This window comes from Magnolia sinica, chromosome 7 (genome assembly GCF_029962835.1).
Source record: "Magnolia sinica isolate HGM2019 chromosome 7, MsV1, whole genome shotgun sequence".
In the NCBI taxonomy this organism is placed as follows: Eukaryota; Viridiplantae; Streptophyta; class Magnoliopsida; order Magnoliales; family Magnoliaceae; genus Magnolia; species Magnolia sinica.
This window is the reverse complement of record NC_080579.1, coordinates 7,871,903-7,889,616: the sequence shown is the minus strand read 5'-3', so window position 1 is coordinate 7,889,616 and position 17,714 is coordinate 7,871,903. Positions and strand designations below refer to the sequence as shown.

General features: G+C 38.7%; 1 protein-coding gene across 1 annotated transcript; it reads right to left on the bottom strand.

Moving 5' to 3' along the window:
* Positions 1-12,343: 12,343 nt before the first annotated feature.
* On the bottom strand, positions 12,344-17,495 carry LOC131251944 (UDP-glycosyltransferase 87A1-like). Its single transcript, XM_058252928.1, has 2 exons — positions 16,937-17,495; positions 12,344-13,494 (listed from the first exon to the last, which is right to left on the bottom strand). The coding sequence occupies exons 1-2, from the start codon at positions 17,430-17,432 to the stop codon at positions 12,593-12,595; spliced, it is 1,398 nt and encodes a 465-aa protein (XP_058108911.1). The 5' UTR covers positions 17,433-17,495; the 3' UTR covers positions 12,344-12,592.
* Positions 17,496-17,714: the final 219 nt, after the last annotated feature.

The following is a 17,714-nucleotide window of genomic DNA, read 5'->3' as shown; positions in this document are numbered from 1 at the left end:
ACCAGATGAAGTCCTAATTCCTGACGAATTATGATCGAATGCATTAGGATCAGTTTCTAGAATGGTTCGCAAAACATGTAAAATTTCACATTATATCTCACCACACTTAGAATTTTCATTGTATTGCACATTATTTGAACCTAAGAAAATTCCTAAACAATTACATTATATACATGATAATAGATAAAGAGTTGCGCACTAGCAACTCTACAGATGCGTCTGATGCACTATACTCACTGACGTATGGCCCTGATAGATGTGTATCTAGATATACATGTTGTATTGTAAATGAGATTCGGTTCCACACCGAAGAACGTGAGACGTATAGGACCACACAAAATAGTGGGGTGGTTGAGAAGGGAACACATGAGGAGGTAGAAATAGACTTTTATGACGTTTTGATGGATATTATTGAGCTGAGTTATTATATGAGAAAGCGGGTGTACTTATTTAAATGTAATTAGTGGGACATTGGAAATAAGAAGTTAGGAATAGACTGACAACTACTTTACAAGCGTAAATTTATCTCGTAAGTGGTTTAAAGACGACCCATTTGTCCTCACCGGTCAAGCCGAACAACTACTTTACCTCGCTGACACCAAGTTAGGCAGCTCTTGGCACGTGGTGTACAAAATAAAGCCCAGGAACGTATTTGACGTTCCCATACCAGAAGTTGAAGATAGCGAGGATGGGGAAAATGAAACATTTAGGGTTCAATAAGCATATCAAGAAGACATGCTATCTAGGGATACAGGGACTGATTCAAGTGTTGATATTAATGTGGTGCAATTGGACATAGATGATGTGCCACCTGATCATGTTGATGCCTTAATAATACATGACATTGTTAGAGCTGAGAGTGATTTCATTAATGACGACATTGTAGATGATGAAGAGGAAATACTGATCAGCGATAGTGATGGTGAAGAAGAAATAGTCCTAAGCGATAGTGATACAGACGATGATTGTTAAATGTACACATGATTTACATGTCATTTTTCAATTCGAATAATTTATGTATTTCATGTATACATGAAAATTACAAGTCATGATTTATTCCTTTAATTGACTTGTTTATAATCCACATTTGCAGTTGAGTCAATTTCTGATTATGTCCTCCTCAAACCGGAGCGTAATGGAAGCATGTAGCATACTTGATCAGCTGTTGCAGATGGACTTTCTGGTCCTATATTCTTCTGGTAGGGCCAAAGAGATATTAGGTCTGGTCGATGAGTGTGCGGCGGAATATATCGACGACAACTCAGAAGAAAGATTACACCATCTCAAATAAATTTTGGACCTGATGGGGTTACATAACCATGGAAAACTTGCTATGGAAGTGCGGCACACTCACTTGCACATTTGAATGGAGTCCCAAGAGACCAAATTTCTCCTATTATGACTGCCGAGTTAGCTGTAACAATGTCGAGTGCTTCATGCAACATGACAAATGCTTCTGAAGCATACGATAACTTACGGAGGGAGTACTTCGGATAGTTTACCTAAAAGTTGTTTCGTATTACAAAGAAATACATGTATTTAATATAGAATGAAAATGTGTAATGGAATTTCTAAGGGTTAATATAGATTAAAGTTTTCAGTTTTATTATATTTTGCTTGCATTATACTGTAACGAAATCAGAAGATTTATATAGGACTTTAGTCAACTCTCTTGTCCCCTATGTAATCTACTTCAAAAGGATGTACCATACGAGTGGACTGAGCAATACCAGGAAGCTTTAACTAAACTTAAGGACATGTTAACCACTGCACCTATCATGCAGCCACCTGACTGGAGCCTTCCTTTTGAACTTATGTGCGACCGTCTGACTATGCTCTTGGGGCGGTTTTAGGCCAGAGAAAAGAAAAGAAGCCCTACGTTATTCATTACACAAGTCGAACTCTAAATTCTACCCAAGTGAATTACTCGACTACGAAAAAGGAACTCTTTGTCGTAATGTTCACTTTGGACAAATTTAGGTCTTAGTTGATTAGATCCAAGATCGTCATTTACACAGATCATGCGGCGCTCAAGTATCTTCTTTCTAAGATGATGCTAAGCCCCGCCTGATAAGATGGATCCTCCTACTTCAAGAATTTAATTTGGAAATAAAAGATAAAAATAGAGTAGAAAACGAAGTAGCTGACCATCTTTCCTGCGTTGATCTCTCTGATTCCCTTGAGACGACACATATAAATGACGTGTTCCCTGAAGAATAATTGTTTAAAGTCTCTCATTCACCTTGGTTTGCTGATATTGCTAATTATCTTGCCACAGGTTTCACACTAACACATTGGACTGCGCAAGATAAGAAAAAATTATTTGCCGAGGTTCGTAAGTTCTTCTGAGATAATTCATATTTGTTTAAATATTGCCTAAACCAAATCTTAAAGAGATGTGTGCCAGACAATGAACAATAAAACGTCATCTTCTTTTGTCACTTTCAGGCATGTGGTGGTCACTTTTCTGCTAAAAAGACCACAGCCAAAGGCCTGCAACGTAGTTTTTACTGGCCCACTATGTTCAAGGACACTCATGAGTTTTGCAAAGTTTGTGAGCATTGTCAGAAGTTGGGAGCATTGTCCCGTCAAAATATGATGCCTCTGAACCCCATTCTGCATTTGATTGATGGGGGCATTGATTTCATGAGACCATTCACCCAATCCTTTGGAAATTTATACATTTTGCTTGTCATAGACTGTGTCACTAAATGGGTCGAAGCGATTCCGTACTGGAACAATGACCATCAAACGGTCATTAAATTCTTAAAAGAGAGCATCCTTTCCTAGTTCGAAACACCTTAAGCCGTCATTAGTGATGAGACTCACATTTTTGTAATAGGCCATTCGCAAACTTAATGAAGAAATATGGCATCTCTCACAAGGTGAGCACTCCATACCACCCACAAACAAGTGGACAAGTTGAGATTTTCAATAGGGAGATCAAACAGATTTTGGAGAAAACGATTAACCCTGATCAAAAGGATTAGTCAATCTGATTGACCGATGCTTTATGGGCTTACCTTACCGCATTTAAGACCTCTATTGGATTGTCTTCCTTTAAACTTATCTCTGGGAAGGCTTGTCACTTGCCTATAGAGTTGGAATATAGAGCCTACTGGGCTATTAAAAATCTGAATTTCAACTTGGATAACACTGGCTCGCTATGCAAACTTTAGTTAAATGAACTTAAAGAAATCCGGAACGATGCGTTCGAGAACTCGAGAATTTACAAGGATAGGATGAAGGTGTTTCACAACCAACACATTCTTCAAAAATTATTCACACTAGGTCAAAAGGTCCTTTTGTATAATTCTCGGTTACATCTCTTTCCGAGTAAACTCCGATCTCATTGGACCGGCCCATTCACTATTACCAATGTTTATCCTCATGGGGCAGTCGAGATTCAGAATCCAAACAATGACAATGAATTCAAAGTAAATGTACATCAATTAAAGCCATTTGTTGAGAAATTTGATTCAGAGGACATGTCCATACCTCTGAATGATCCTGTGCACCAGGATTGATCTCCTAGTCTGATGGAGGTATAGGTAAGTTTATCGCTTTCATAGGAATATGATAGTTTATTTTTCGCTATTTTAGAATAGTTTATTTTTTGTTGGTTTAACTCTTGTGCTAACCTACCTTCACGCTGAGATCTTTTGGAAAAAGCTTCAAAATTCCTTCATCAGGTACTATCTTTCCATCACTTCTCCTTCAATTACGTTGTCTCATTTACAAATCATGCTTATTTCTTTTACATTGAGGATAGTGTATGTTTTAAGTTGGGGGTGGGAGATTAGGTAAAATAAGCAGTGTTTTCTCAGTTTTGAGCAAATTTTGAAAAAATTTTGAAAAAATTTCAATGTTTATCTATGTAGAAAGCAATAAGTTGTGTATTTAAGAATGTTTTGAGTATGATGATAAGATAGAAATTAAATTTTAAATTACTGAAGTCTAGTCATCTAAGTAATTTATCACCTAAGTTCTTGCGCTCAATTGATTAAGAGGGAGTTTGAATATCATGTTAATTTAAATCACAAGACATGTTCAAATTATTTTCGATGAATAATGCTATAATTTCTAATTGTTAGTATGTGAATCATTAATAGATGGTGAGAATCAAGTCTGGAGAATTTTATCCACCTTAAAAGATGAAAAGAGCCAGTTAAAAAATATGAGATCGACAAAAAAGGTCATGTGCGGTGAAAAGATTGAAAAAAGTTTGAAAAAGAATGAAAAAAAAAATCTAAAAGAAAAGAGAAAAGACAGAAAAGACTGAATGAATATAAATGACCATCGATATAAAATCAAAAACTGAAAAAAGAACGAAAAGGGGATAAGTTCGGAATCAGTACTTGAGTTTTCAACCAATCTTAAAGTGATGAGCAAGGCTAACATGTTGTAATGATAGTATCCTTATAGAAAATAAGTTAATCTTCACTGCTCACATTGAAAAACTTGATATGCGAACTATGCTCTAACTCAATGGATAAAGAACTTATTTGATTGATTTCTTATGTGATTCGACTCTAGGTTTTCAAAATCTCACTTTCTCATCATTGAGTCTACTCATTCATACTTAATTACACAAAAGATTATTTTCTAAAAAAGGTTTAAACATTGCGCATTAAAGTTCATTTCACGCATACTTTGCTCAGGACTAGCAAAATGCTGGTTGGGGATTGTGTTCATGGTCAAATATTGCATATTATCCCCCATTTATATCTGGATTTTATGAACATGATAATGCTTAATGTTCTATTTTACTCATGTTTGTGTTGCAAGGTGAATTTAAGAACTTGGATTGAAAATGATACTAAAAGCATGGATTTGATGCTCAAGAATCACCAAGGCAATGGACAGATCTTAGAAGGCCAAGACTGAAGAATTCACATGCTAAAGATTCAAGAAAACCAAGTGATGAATGAAGAGAATCAAATATTTGAAGTGAAGAAAAAGAATCCTGAAATTGTTCTTAAAACAAACATATTTCTGAAACTGTCCTGAAGAAGCATATTCTGAAACTCTGGGTTATTTTGTGAAATTGCGCAGATTAAAGTCTATTTTGAAAAACTGTATAAATTTAAGGCAGTTTCTAGATTTTTCCAAGTCAATGTAAAAGGAGGTGCTGCAAAACTATAAATAGGAATCCCTAGGACGTCCCTAGACATCATCTAGGGTTTGTGGAGTGGAGCAAAAGCGTGGAGAAGCCGTCGCCAAGAGTTTTTCTCCCATTTTCTTAGTTGTTTTCATGCTTTTCTTAAGAGTTTTTAGTTCAATCATGTCTATGGTTGGCTAAACCTTTTAAATAGGGCTAAGAGGTGAAGCTTGTGGCATGATTGAGATGTTTTCTTTGTTTTGGTTCATGTTTTATTGAACTCTCTTAGATTCTAGTTTGATTATGAAGGAATATTTTTAGTTTTTAATGGTTTGTTGTGACAAATTACAATATATCTGCGATAGCTTGAGATATCTTCTTTTCCTGAATTGAGATTGTGAAATTAGGAGATCCTGTTATTCACCATCGTCCCTTTGGAATGGTAGAATGATGGAATCCTTCCTAACCTTCACAATTCTCTTATGATTGGTTGTGTGATTGGTAGATCTTGTTGTTTGCCTTGTCTCCTGGGCATGGTTAGTTGATGGAATCATTTTCAAATCATCGCAGCTCTCATCCATTGATGATTAGATCCATGAGAACTTTAGAGATCTGACAAATCTCTTTGTCCTTGAATCAAGCAAGGTAGCATCTTGAGAACCTACAAGTGGATCCTTAGAAACCCTAGTTTTCCACCTTTGATTTTCTTAAGATTTTCATTAAATCTCTTACAATTACTCTCAATCACTTCAAAATTAGTTTTACATATTTTTCTAGTTCTACTTCTAGTTACTTTCAGAATACTCACGAGATTAGTCCATGTGGATTCGACCTCGGTCTTACTGAGATTATTACTACATGGCGACCCTACACTTGGGGTTGTGAACATAACCAAGCCTAAATAAGAACAATCCAAATTTTTACGTGGAAAAAACCATGGCACAAAATGATGAGTAATGCACCATGAAAGCAAAATTACAAGAGCTAGATAATCTTACCGATTTAAACAAGCTTCAAATCTCCTTCAAAACCTAGTTATGCCCTTGAACCCCTTAGGAATGTTTTAGAAAGCCTTAATACACCTTCTCATCCTCCTAATCCCATTAACACCCGATATATATACTATCATAACTAGAACAAAAAACAAATCCCGCACTTACGCAACTCTGTGCATGCGCTCGATGGGAGCTTTGATGGCATCGACACCCTTTGAAGACCTGTCGATGGCATCGAAGCCTCCTTCGATGCCATCGAGTAGCAACACTAAAATAGTCTAGTAGCTAACGTGGCTTTTTTAAAATTTCTCAATGGGATCGAGCACCTGTCTGCTCAATGACATGAATGGTTTGTCGATGGCATCAACAGACCCTGTTATTGACAGATTTAAAACATCAACAACAGAAGATACCTAACAATAAAGTACAAAAAAAATTTACAAACCATGAAACAAAACTCGTTGGGTCTTCAAGCATGACCCAAATGTGATTTTTCTTTGTTTTAAAAAAATGAAATTATAACCCAAACAATGGAGAGCCTTGCTAAGCCCACATTCACATGCAGAGGCCTTGTGAGGGGCAACTGGGCAATGCATTGGTGTGTGATCCACTGAGTAGATGACATATCTGAATAATCAGGTCTTCCTATCAACAAGTGCACATCAAACAAGTAGAATGTGGGATTTTGGCAACTTTTTCTAAAGAAATTTCAACGTGTTACCTGCCCATTGGGTGAGCCAACCTGATTACTGAACCACGTCATTTACATTGCATGATTTGAGTCGATGCGCACCTAGTACGCCCAAAACATGGTTGGCGTGTGTTTAGCCATGTGTAGGGACTTTTGGATAAACAAACAATGATGTTTTGATGGAAATCAAATTGATGGTGTTTAAAATTCTTATAAGCTAACACTAACACGGATACTTACCTTTTTAAAGAATACCATTCATGTCAGGTTCTTCCTTATAGTTGAAAGCATCATCGAAAACCCAAACTTTCTCTTCGACAGATCAATTTAAGCCGGAAAACTAATATTAGAAAACATTTCCTTCTAAAAGCACTATTGACAACAGAAACACTTTGCTTTCTAGAAGTTCGCATGTTGGGACTGCACGACAACATATCTATATTATTAGCAATTACTGGATCCATCCTGACCATTGGTATGATGGGCCCCAATGCGATGAACCATGATCTGAGAACTGCCTCAATAGAATAACACAACCATTCAAATTTACCCTTAACATAATGCTTGAGAAGAGGAATACAGCAATAGTTGATATGCAATTGAAAAAAAAAAAAAAAGCTAGGAATATTAGTGCTAGGATCTTCCAATCTGGGAGATATTTGTCGTATGCTCCATCGATGGAGCGTTGCAACCATATTTCAACAGCCACAAACTCGACTTGAAGATTTAAAAGAAGTCTTAAATTGACTCGACCCAATAATATAATTTGTAATTCAAGAATTTAATCAATGTGAATAAATCTTTAAAATCATGACTTATATAAAATTACCTAAAAACACACTTTGCTTGGTGAATGCTGGTAACATGATGCACTTGTAAAGCATTGGTGTGGGTTTGGTTCTCACACCGAGTCATTTCGAATCAGCCAAGTTATCAAGCTATTCCTACGAGTCTTATTGAGTTCAGAGTAAAGCTCATGAAAATTTTCTCAGAGGCCCTGCTCAAAATCTCGTTGAGCTGAGTTGGTTTGGCCAAGTTTTGAATTGAATTGGCAATCGAGTTACAGAACTATGCTTGCAATAGATTGATTGTTTGGATCACTGAACTAAGGGCCTACTCTTAGAAACCGAAAACCAGCGAGTCAAGCAAAGCTTCCAGTCCAAGATCATATAATAATCTTTTTTATTAGATCTTATGCTTCAATGACCTAATATGCTGTGTTGTGATATATCTTTCACCTAACAAGGTGAAATGACACTCGTTATTGCTAGTGACTAACGTTTTCACTAGAACCAACACTTCTAACAACGTAGAGACTTATTCACCTTTTTTAGGAGTACAAACCTCATAAACTTCAGCATAAGCTATAAGATCAGGCATACCTGCAGATAATCAAGCAATGCAGTTAGATGGAGTGTTAGACATTTCCATCAATGAGAATGAGAATGCTAATCCATGATCTGAAATGAATGTGGTTGTCACTCATATTGGCTAAAGCGGATTTGATTCAACTCCATTTGATGGTTAAATCATAAAATGTTCCATCTTTATGAACAAAGCTTGTAATTAATAGACGATCATGACTATTCATGAGAAGATTTTTTTTTTTTTTTTTTTTTTTTTTTTAAAATTTAAAAACCACAAAAGGAGTATACAAGACCCAAAGCTTGGGGCTACCCTTGGTACAAAAAGGAAACAAGGGCGCCTATCGTAAAAGAAGATGAAAAGAAGGAAAAGAACGAGAAACCCGCAGACTCTACACTTTCCCATGGGGATTTCTGACATAGCCCAGACCAAGCTTGTCAAGGAAGATGAGACTACAGGCAAGGGCCGACATCTCCCTTAGCTGATTATATACTACCTCTCTTTGGTTTCTGCTACCTTCTTTGGCCAACACATCTGCCGGACCGAGGCTAACAATGGACAAGCAGCCCATAGATATTGCTCTCTTGCAAGACTTGCAGTTCTCTAGTTTTCCCTTCAGCTCTTTACTCTCATCGATGTCTAGGTCCATCAATCCATGTGTTCTCCTCAGCTCTTTACTCCCATCTATGTCTAGGTGCCTCAATCTATGTGTTTAGACCAAAATATGGAAGAACCATATTAATGGAGCAAATTGAGCCACATGGCATTATTGATATCTTTAGGGTATATATGCACCAAATATATGAAGGAGTACAGATAATATCTTCAAAAAGCCTTGACGTTTATGCTATCTCCGGATAAGGGTGAGTAACCATCCGAACTACGTCAGCAGTATTGAAGCATGTTATGGATGCTTGATAAAGGTAAAACCACAATCAAGAGAAGGTAAACCACTTACATGCGAATGCGCCACGGGGACAAGCGGTTATTCTCACACCTCTCTCAAAGAAGGCTATAAGTAGTAGAGGCAGATACAAAGAGAAGAGACCCTCTATCCCCCGACCCAAAATCCAATCCAATCCAATCCAATCCAAGGATCAAGTTAATTATCAACCAGCGTGATGTTGTTTATCTTAGCTTAGTTTGTAACCTTCACCGCTCATCACTCATGATGTGCTAAGTCTATAGTAGTAGTCTAGTTCAGTCTGTTCCTACGAATACACCGAACCAATTCTTAGTTATAACTAATAGTTGTAATTCCCTTCCATTCGTGCCTATGTGTTGGATCTAAAGGAAGACCTTAACTTAGGATCTATCTGCATATGCTCATATGCTGGGCGGACCATAGTTGTAATCATCGGTGTTGCTTGTGCCTTGCTCATCAACACATTACTCTATGAAACACCCTGTTGCTCTCAGTCGATGATGCATCTATCTCTCATATATCTCCATTTGACCACACAACTATTGCACCTTCAAGAGTCCTTTAGTTTTCAAGGTAAAAAGATCTCATTTAGAGGAAGAGCCCCAACCTCCACTACTTGGATGATATTGAGTGCACTATACCATTGGCTGAATAGAGGGCTAGTCCGCTTGCCATTTGACCAAGTATTGCTCTATCTCGGCGCCAAGGGTCAAACTCTGATTACGGTTTGAATCAGACCAATTTATTCCGACATGCCTCCAAACCACATGTGTCTCACACAACCAAATTCATCACCAGCACTATGCATGTTCCAAGCAATTTCATCGGATTTTACCATATTTCCTCTCCAATTTCATTTTTTCAATCTAATGTAGATCTTTCCATGCATTGATAGCATATTATTATTACTTTCCATAAATATAGATTATAATTTGATTGTAATTTATATTTCTTCCATATATAGCACGATTCATAGAAAACACATCTCTATAAATAAATTCTATGGGAGCTAAACGAATATAAATAATTAGAGGAGAATTCTCCACATTACCTGATATTATCACCAATACACAACTATCCACTAAGCTTCGTGATTTGGTCCAAAAATACTGAAAATGTTGACATTAGCACACCCATGAATATGCTTTCCATCATAGAATTCCACCCACATTGTATCAAGAAGCCCCCAATGGAAGGATGGCACAAGACCCTTAATTGGTCACACCATGGCACCACTAGGCCAATCCCACCATTGATCGTTGCAAACTCTTGTATGCTGGCGATCCTACTTGGGACCTACAAGAAGTGGCTCCTACTCAAGCACAACCCTAAGAAAAATTCATCCATGTACTGGAGACAGGTAAAAAACTGCACATTGACACATATAACACAGAACATCTCCGTCTAGAGTTGACCCAATTGAAGTAGTCCACATGGCTGTGATCCCTGCCGTCCAGGGATATTTCCTGGAGGGACATGTATGGGATGGTGGGCCCCATAAGGAAGATGAGGAGTGGGAGTTTTTGTTGGGTTTTTTTTTTTTCAAAATAAAAAAAAAAAGAATTTTAATTTTGGGAAAAGAGTGGTTGTGGCTTTGGTGATTGTTGGTGTGAATGGTGATGTCTCTTGGTGAAGGGAGCATCTTTTGAATTTGAAATGGAGGGATGCCATTGTTGGAAAGACACCACCATTGATGAAAAGACACTATAAAAGAAGATGTCTTTTCATGAAAAGGGCCTTAAGCATCTCTTGTGATTTTATATAAACCCATCGTCGGGTCAATCCGAATTCACAATTCCAACAATGTCCTCTCCATCTTCTTCTTCTTCACCACTTTCGTTTTTAGAAGGTTTTTTGAAAGATATAGTTTTCAGGCGTTAAACTGTAAATAATTTTCAGGCAGTAAATTACAAATAGTTTTCAGGGGGTAAATTGTAACAGCATAGAAGTTAGGGTTCTATGCTGTAAAAGTGTGTTTGTGGTGCCGTTTTTCGGTTTTGCAGGCCGAAACCCACATTTCTCCGGTCTTGGAGAAGAGGCTTATTGTATTATAGAGGCGGATTTGCTGTAACTCTCTTGCAAATTAGTTTAATTACCAGTAGGGTGCGAATATCGCCTTAAAGATAGCGACATCGTAAAGTGCCTTAAGCCTATTTTTAAGTGATTCCTATTTTTCCGCCTTCAACAATAATAGTTTTGCTTTTAAGGTGTTTGTAGCATGAGTGTCAAGCTCGTATAAGGAAGTGAGCATGAGCCATTATGCTCTGGACACACATTGGATGGCTTTTAAGGCTTGGCTTTGGATTTTTGCACATTTGGAAGGAAATTGGTGAGCAGACCTCTTACTCGGAAGTGAACCTCTTACTCGGAAGTGATGCCTGGGATGCAATCAAGCAGCTCTTCCCTTCTATATACCACATTATACGTGGTCCATCTCCACGACTGATTGCTTGCATGTCTGAAGTAGTAATGAAAAGCCAAATCTTAAATAGGGGCGCAGGGTGGCAGTAGCATGCTTTGGGTGCCAGGATATACCCAGGCTTGAGCCCTAAAAGCTCCTTGGCCTGGTCCAGTGTCTCGGATTGAAAATTGATTTTTTTTAAAAAAAAATTCTATTCCCCAATTAAAATTTTCTAATATATCCATTGATTAAATGGACCACTTTTATAGAAGAAAATAGACAAGTTGGAGGAATGAAAGCAACAGTCTACGTTCAAGATGGATAGTTTGCCTAACTGAGAATTAGAAAGGCATATTCTAGGAAACAGTGCATGTACATATAAAGTTGGGTCCACGCCGGGCTAAAAAGGGTTAAGTCCAAGCCAGTTGGGTCCAGGTCAGGATAACAAGACTCGAGGCTACATTCATCTCATTATACATCACTTTTATTGTGCATACTAATACAGTCTGCTATCTATATGCATACATTATCATGAAACGATTACATCCATATATATAAATTCAAACATCCATACATATAAATTCAAACACAGACATAATTCAATCGCTAAATATGACAATTGTTAATAATGATTTAATGAGTCCCAAAATGTCTAACCAGACTATATTAAAAATTGTAATCCAAATTTAATTAGTATTACGGTGCTTTTAGAAGAGAAGGAAGCTATTGATTACAAGTGAATTTAAAAAAAGTGAAACGCTACCATTGAAATGGAATGTTATAAGGCAACTTTGGTTGTTAAAAGGGTTCTACCAATGAAACATTTTGTCATGTGGCTAAAATCTCAAATGACCTAAGCAGTACAAATGTTATCATCTAAGTATTAAGTATGAAAAAAAAATCGATATTTTCAAACAAAGCTTGGAATTAATAAACGGTCAAGACTCTTCAACCAACAATTTGAACCATTCATGATTCTAAAGAGGTAGAGAGTGCAATACATAGCTATATTACAGTTTAGTAATTGGATAATTTCTAAATTTATAACAATCTCAAGTGGATCATTAATTACAATATTAAACTAATTAAACAACATTTGATTGCCGACAATCACTTAATTGTTGCGGCCTCTAACAACATGTCTAACCAAGGCATCGAGGCTAGCAACAGATGAGCCGCCCGGAGATATCGCTCTCTTGCAGGACTCTTGCAGTTCTCGAGCTCTTCTCCTCAGTTCTTTACTCTCATCTCCATCAAAGTCCATCAATCTATGCACGGCCCTAGCAATTTCATCAGACTTTACTATATTCTCCTCTTCGTTTTCATTTTTCAATCTGATGCCGACTTTCCAATGTTCCACTATCCACTTAGCATTAGTGATTTGGTCAAATAATAGCGGAAATGTGATCATCGGCACACCCGCGAAGACGCCTTCCATAGTAGAATTCCACCCACAATGTGTCAAGAAGCCCCCAATGGAAGGATGGCACAAGACCCTTAATTGGTCACACCATTGTACTACTAAGCCAATCTCACCGTTGATTTTCGTGGCCTCTCGTAGGTGTCCGGCGTCGCCACGTACGACCCACAAGAAATGGACCCCACTTAAGTTTAACCCTGAGAAAAATTCATCCATCTGTGGACCAGAGATGGGCAAAAAGCTGCCCAATGACACGTATAGCACGGAGCCTTTTGGTCTAGAATCAAGCCAATTGAAGTAGTCCACGTGGCCGCGATCCCCGCCGTCCAGAGATTTTTCCTGGAGGGACATGTATGGGATGGTGGGCCCCACAGGGTATATGGGGATTGGGAGTATTGCTCTTAGGGTGTCCGTTGCATGAGTGTCAAGCTCGTAAAAGGAAGTGAGCACAAGGCATTGTGCTTTCGACACACATTGGACGGCTCCTAAGCCTCGACCTGGGGATTTTGCACCTTTTGGTAGGAAAAGGGTCGGCAATTCTCTTACTTTAATGGAATTGATGCCTGGGATGTAGTCGAGCAGCTCTCCTCTTCTTTCTACCACACGATAAGGGGCCCATTTCAGAGACTGATTTCTTGCATGCATGATACAATCAAATGAAGTAGTAATGCAAGAACAAAATCTTGAATAAGGACCCAGGGTGGCAATAGGCCAGATTGGGCCCGGGCCAAGCCCAAGCCCTAGAAGTTTGTTAGGCCTAGGCGAGATCAGGCTCGGATCCAAAATAGATTAATATTTCTATTTCCCAATTAAAATTTTCTAATCTATCTGTTTGATAAAGTGGGCCACACAAGCACAAAGAATTAGATAATTTAAAGAAATGAAAGCAACGGTTTACATTTAATATAGATAAGTTGTCTAAGTCCTACTAGAGTTGCATGTTTGTAGGAAATAGCACATGTAGATATAAAGTCAGGTTCTGCGAGGCTAAGAACCCAAGACCGACCCAAAATTTCATGGGTCATGCATGCGAGGCATCCATGCCGTTCATTAGGTGGCATCCATGATGAATGTTCGATGAATGTTCCTTGGATTAACATCCGACCAGTCCCTAGGAGGGCTGCGTGTGTAGGGAGAAATGTGTGGTTAGGAAAACTAATACGCATTCATGATGAATGGTTGTGGTCCCAGTTGCCTTTGGATGCTTAGTCCAATCTAGTAATCTTAATTGTTCATTAGGTTCAATGCAACATTTCATTGGCTACCATGCAAACATTGCATCAATCTGATGAATGCTGACAATTTTATCAATGGCCTTTAATATGTACGGTTGAGATTGTTTTACACAAAATATGTCCAATGAACCATCTATATAGTGGCCCACCCAATCAATGGTTTATATCGGTGAGGACTCTAACCAATTGAAAACCCAAACTATAGTATGCGGGCTAGACTCCTACATTAGTTTAGAACCATTTAAAAAATGGCCATGACTATGCATATGGCATAGTTGTGTGGAAATCCGTACCGGCCAAATTTCTTAGCCAAACCTGGATTGCGCCCAACCCAAAATTTTCAGCCAGAAGATAATATCAACCATCTGATTTTATTTTATTTTTTTTCCTTTAAATTTGAACCACTTAATATTTTACTTTTAACCATCTATTTGATAGTCATCAACTGGATGGTTAAGATTCCTGGTCAGTGTTATTTCAGAGATATGATTCATTCACTTGGTGGGTCATGCAAGTTTGTCGGATGGCTCGTCCATTGACTCAAATGGGGTGGTCCAGTATATTGATACAAGGGTGGGCTATACAGTGAGTGGACCACCTTAAGTTTAAAGGGTGGTCTACCAACGAGGTGCCCTTTTCTACCACTGTAGTGTACGTTTTTCACCCTTAATTTTGAGGGCATTTTTGAACGCAAGATTAGAATGGTATTGAATTGCATGCATTTGGAGGAATTTACACTATTGTTATTACACAATGGTTATATGTTACCATGGTATTTTGAATTTCCAATCATATGTTTGATATTTAATTTTCTTATGTGAAAAACATTATATCACGTGAAATCTATATATACTTAGTGGAATATGAAAATATAGTCAACTGGCAGTTTTACGACTGATACCAATCACTTGTGTGCGTATGCAGCTTGATTGTCACGTGTAAAGGAGATATGGACAAATGGCACAAATAAAACACATGCATGGGCCCACTTAGAGTTGGGACCGGATGATATGATACTTAAATTAATCTAATCATTTCCATCATTTCTAAATACTCGATGGAGTTTACATTGGACACAATTCAATTCCATATCTCCTAATACCACCTAATCCCACATTCCAAGCAGGCTCCGAAAGACTTAATAGCCATCCTTCTTGACAGATGTAGTGCTGTTTTGTCAATTTCCAGTGGCCATGTGACATTCTTTATTTGCTTTTAACACATAATTTTTTGTACTCTGGCAAAGTATGATGGATGATATGCAGGCATTTAGAGATTACTTACAAATTGTATGTGGCACAAATTTAATTCAAATTATGGGTCCCAATTTAGATATGACATGAACCAAAATTTATGCTAAATTGATTATTTTATCATCAGGACAGGTCGACATTTATTAGACGCTTAAAAATAAAAACTATCAATGGTCCTACTTCAACAAACAAGTGTCCATGAATCATAGATTCAGATTGTTCAAGCAAATTTCATTTTGAGACTATCACGAGAATTTTTCACATTTATAATCTCCGAGTGCCTGCGTACCAACGGTCATATGCAGCCCGAATAAAAACTATCAATGGTCCTACTTCAACAAACAAGTGTCCATGAATCATAGATTAAGATTGTTCAACCAAATTTCATTTTGAGACTAACACAAGAAATTTTCACATTTATAATCTCCGAGTGCCTGCGTATCAACGGTCATATGCAGCCCAAGTATCAAATAACTTTACCATGTGTTTGTGAAAATGCTACACCGATGACTCGGCTCGATCTTGGTCGAACTTGGCTCGAATTGGCTCGAGCTGCTAACCGAACCGAGCTCAAGGACCAAGCTGAGCCGTTTTCGGGTTGATGTCAGCTAATGACCGAGCTGAGTTGACCTGTGCCCAGCTTGACTCGGATCAACTCCTGTACACCTCTAGCCCAACCTGACCCGAATCGCATTGCAACAAATAGGTTTTCTCTATTTGCAGCAACAAGGATCCTTTGCTTACCATGAATGTGAAAATCTTGTTTTCGCGTCAGCACTGTAATATTAAATGTGGTATGGGATGACGTGGCCAATCATATTCCAACAAAATGATTTTTTCTATTTATGATAAGAAGAAGAACTGGATGCATTAAATTGTTATTGGGTCTGGCTGATCTGACCATACCCCACACATCCAAAGGTCCATTGACTACTGAACCCAATTACTGAAGCTGGCCATATTTCTTGCCCCAGCTCAACAGCTCTGTACCTAATTTCCCACCAACTCCGCTCAGAAAGTGGGTTTGGTCAATTGACCCACCCACTACCAACTCTATCCTTAGGTTTGGATCAGCCCACATGCGTGTCAGCTGGACCGCCCTGCTACTGAGGCCAGTTTGGGCCAGCTAAATGGTGATAATGACACCTACCGTTGAAACCTTCCTAGGCCCACCGTGATGATTCATCCAACCTCTTCATAAGGTCACATAGACCTGGATGAAGGGAAAACACAAATATCATCCTAATCCAAAACTTCTGTGGTCTCAAAAAGTTTTCAACGGTTGGCTTTTAATTCCCTCTATGTGGTCCACTTGAACCTTTAAACTGCTTATTTTTTGGCCTTGTACCATAAAATGATATGGAAAAATGGATGGACGGTGTGGATAAAACTCATACATCACAGTGGACCCTCGGAGCCCCTGTCCGTTCCTAGCTTGGTGCGTTGGGTGTACCCTACCCGACCTTTTATCATTCGGGTCTGAAAGTTGTACATGGACTTGCCCATGGGACCCAAGTTGTCGTTTATTAACGGTCAGATCCAGTGCGTACCTGATAAGTCATCACCAGCCGTTAAATGAAGATTGGACATGATCAGATCATTGTGATAGAGGATGGAAAATACGGCCGCCGACATCGTCCACAGCGATGCCACTGGAATATTCCTCCGATTGCCGATCTCAACGGCCCACGTCAAGTAAGTACTAGTTATGATCCAGCTGATCGGCTGATCAAGCTGATCGAGGAGCTGATCGAATGGATCAGCCATCTTGGTGTAGACGGCTTCAAAGAAGCTGACCATGTCGGCCCCACGGATCAGCTCTGATGGGATGACGTTGGGTATGGAACGGAGACGTATGTTGGATGGCCTCGGGGCTGAGCCGATGAAGCCGAGCCACTCCTCAGTGACCACAAAGGTTATGATTAGGTCTTGATTGGATGATAGGAGCTTGCAGACGTTCATCATGGGGTTGATGTGGCCACGGCCTGGGGAGGGCATGGCCACCACGTGGCAGTTGGGAATTGTGGCCACGTCGATGGGATCCATGGCCTAGATCTGACGATGGAGAGTGATTCTTACTGAAAGCAGAGATGAAGAATATTTGGCGAGGTGAGGAGAAGCGGTGACAGCGGAAGATCCCTTGCGGCATTTTATAGGACGCGGATTGCCTACTGGCGTTACTGGTGTGTGCTTTGTGGGCCTCATTAATGATTTATATGTTCCATCTAATCCATCCATCAATTTTTCCATGTCATTTTAAAAATTAATAACAAAAATGAGGCAGATCCATATCTCAGGTGGACCACACTATAGGAAAACAGTAGTGAT

Excerpts from the sequence above, each read along its gene's own strand:
- LOC131251944 (XM_058252928.1), bottom strand. The coding sequence starts at position 17,432 with ATGGATCCCATCGACGTGGCCACAATTCCCAACTGCCACGTGGTGGCC. Across the intron at positions 13,495-16,936 it reads GGCTGGTGATGACTTATCAG|AAAGAAGAGGAGAGCTGCTC; the intron begins GTACGCACTGGA and ends ATCGTGTGGTAG.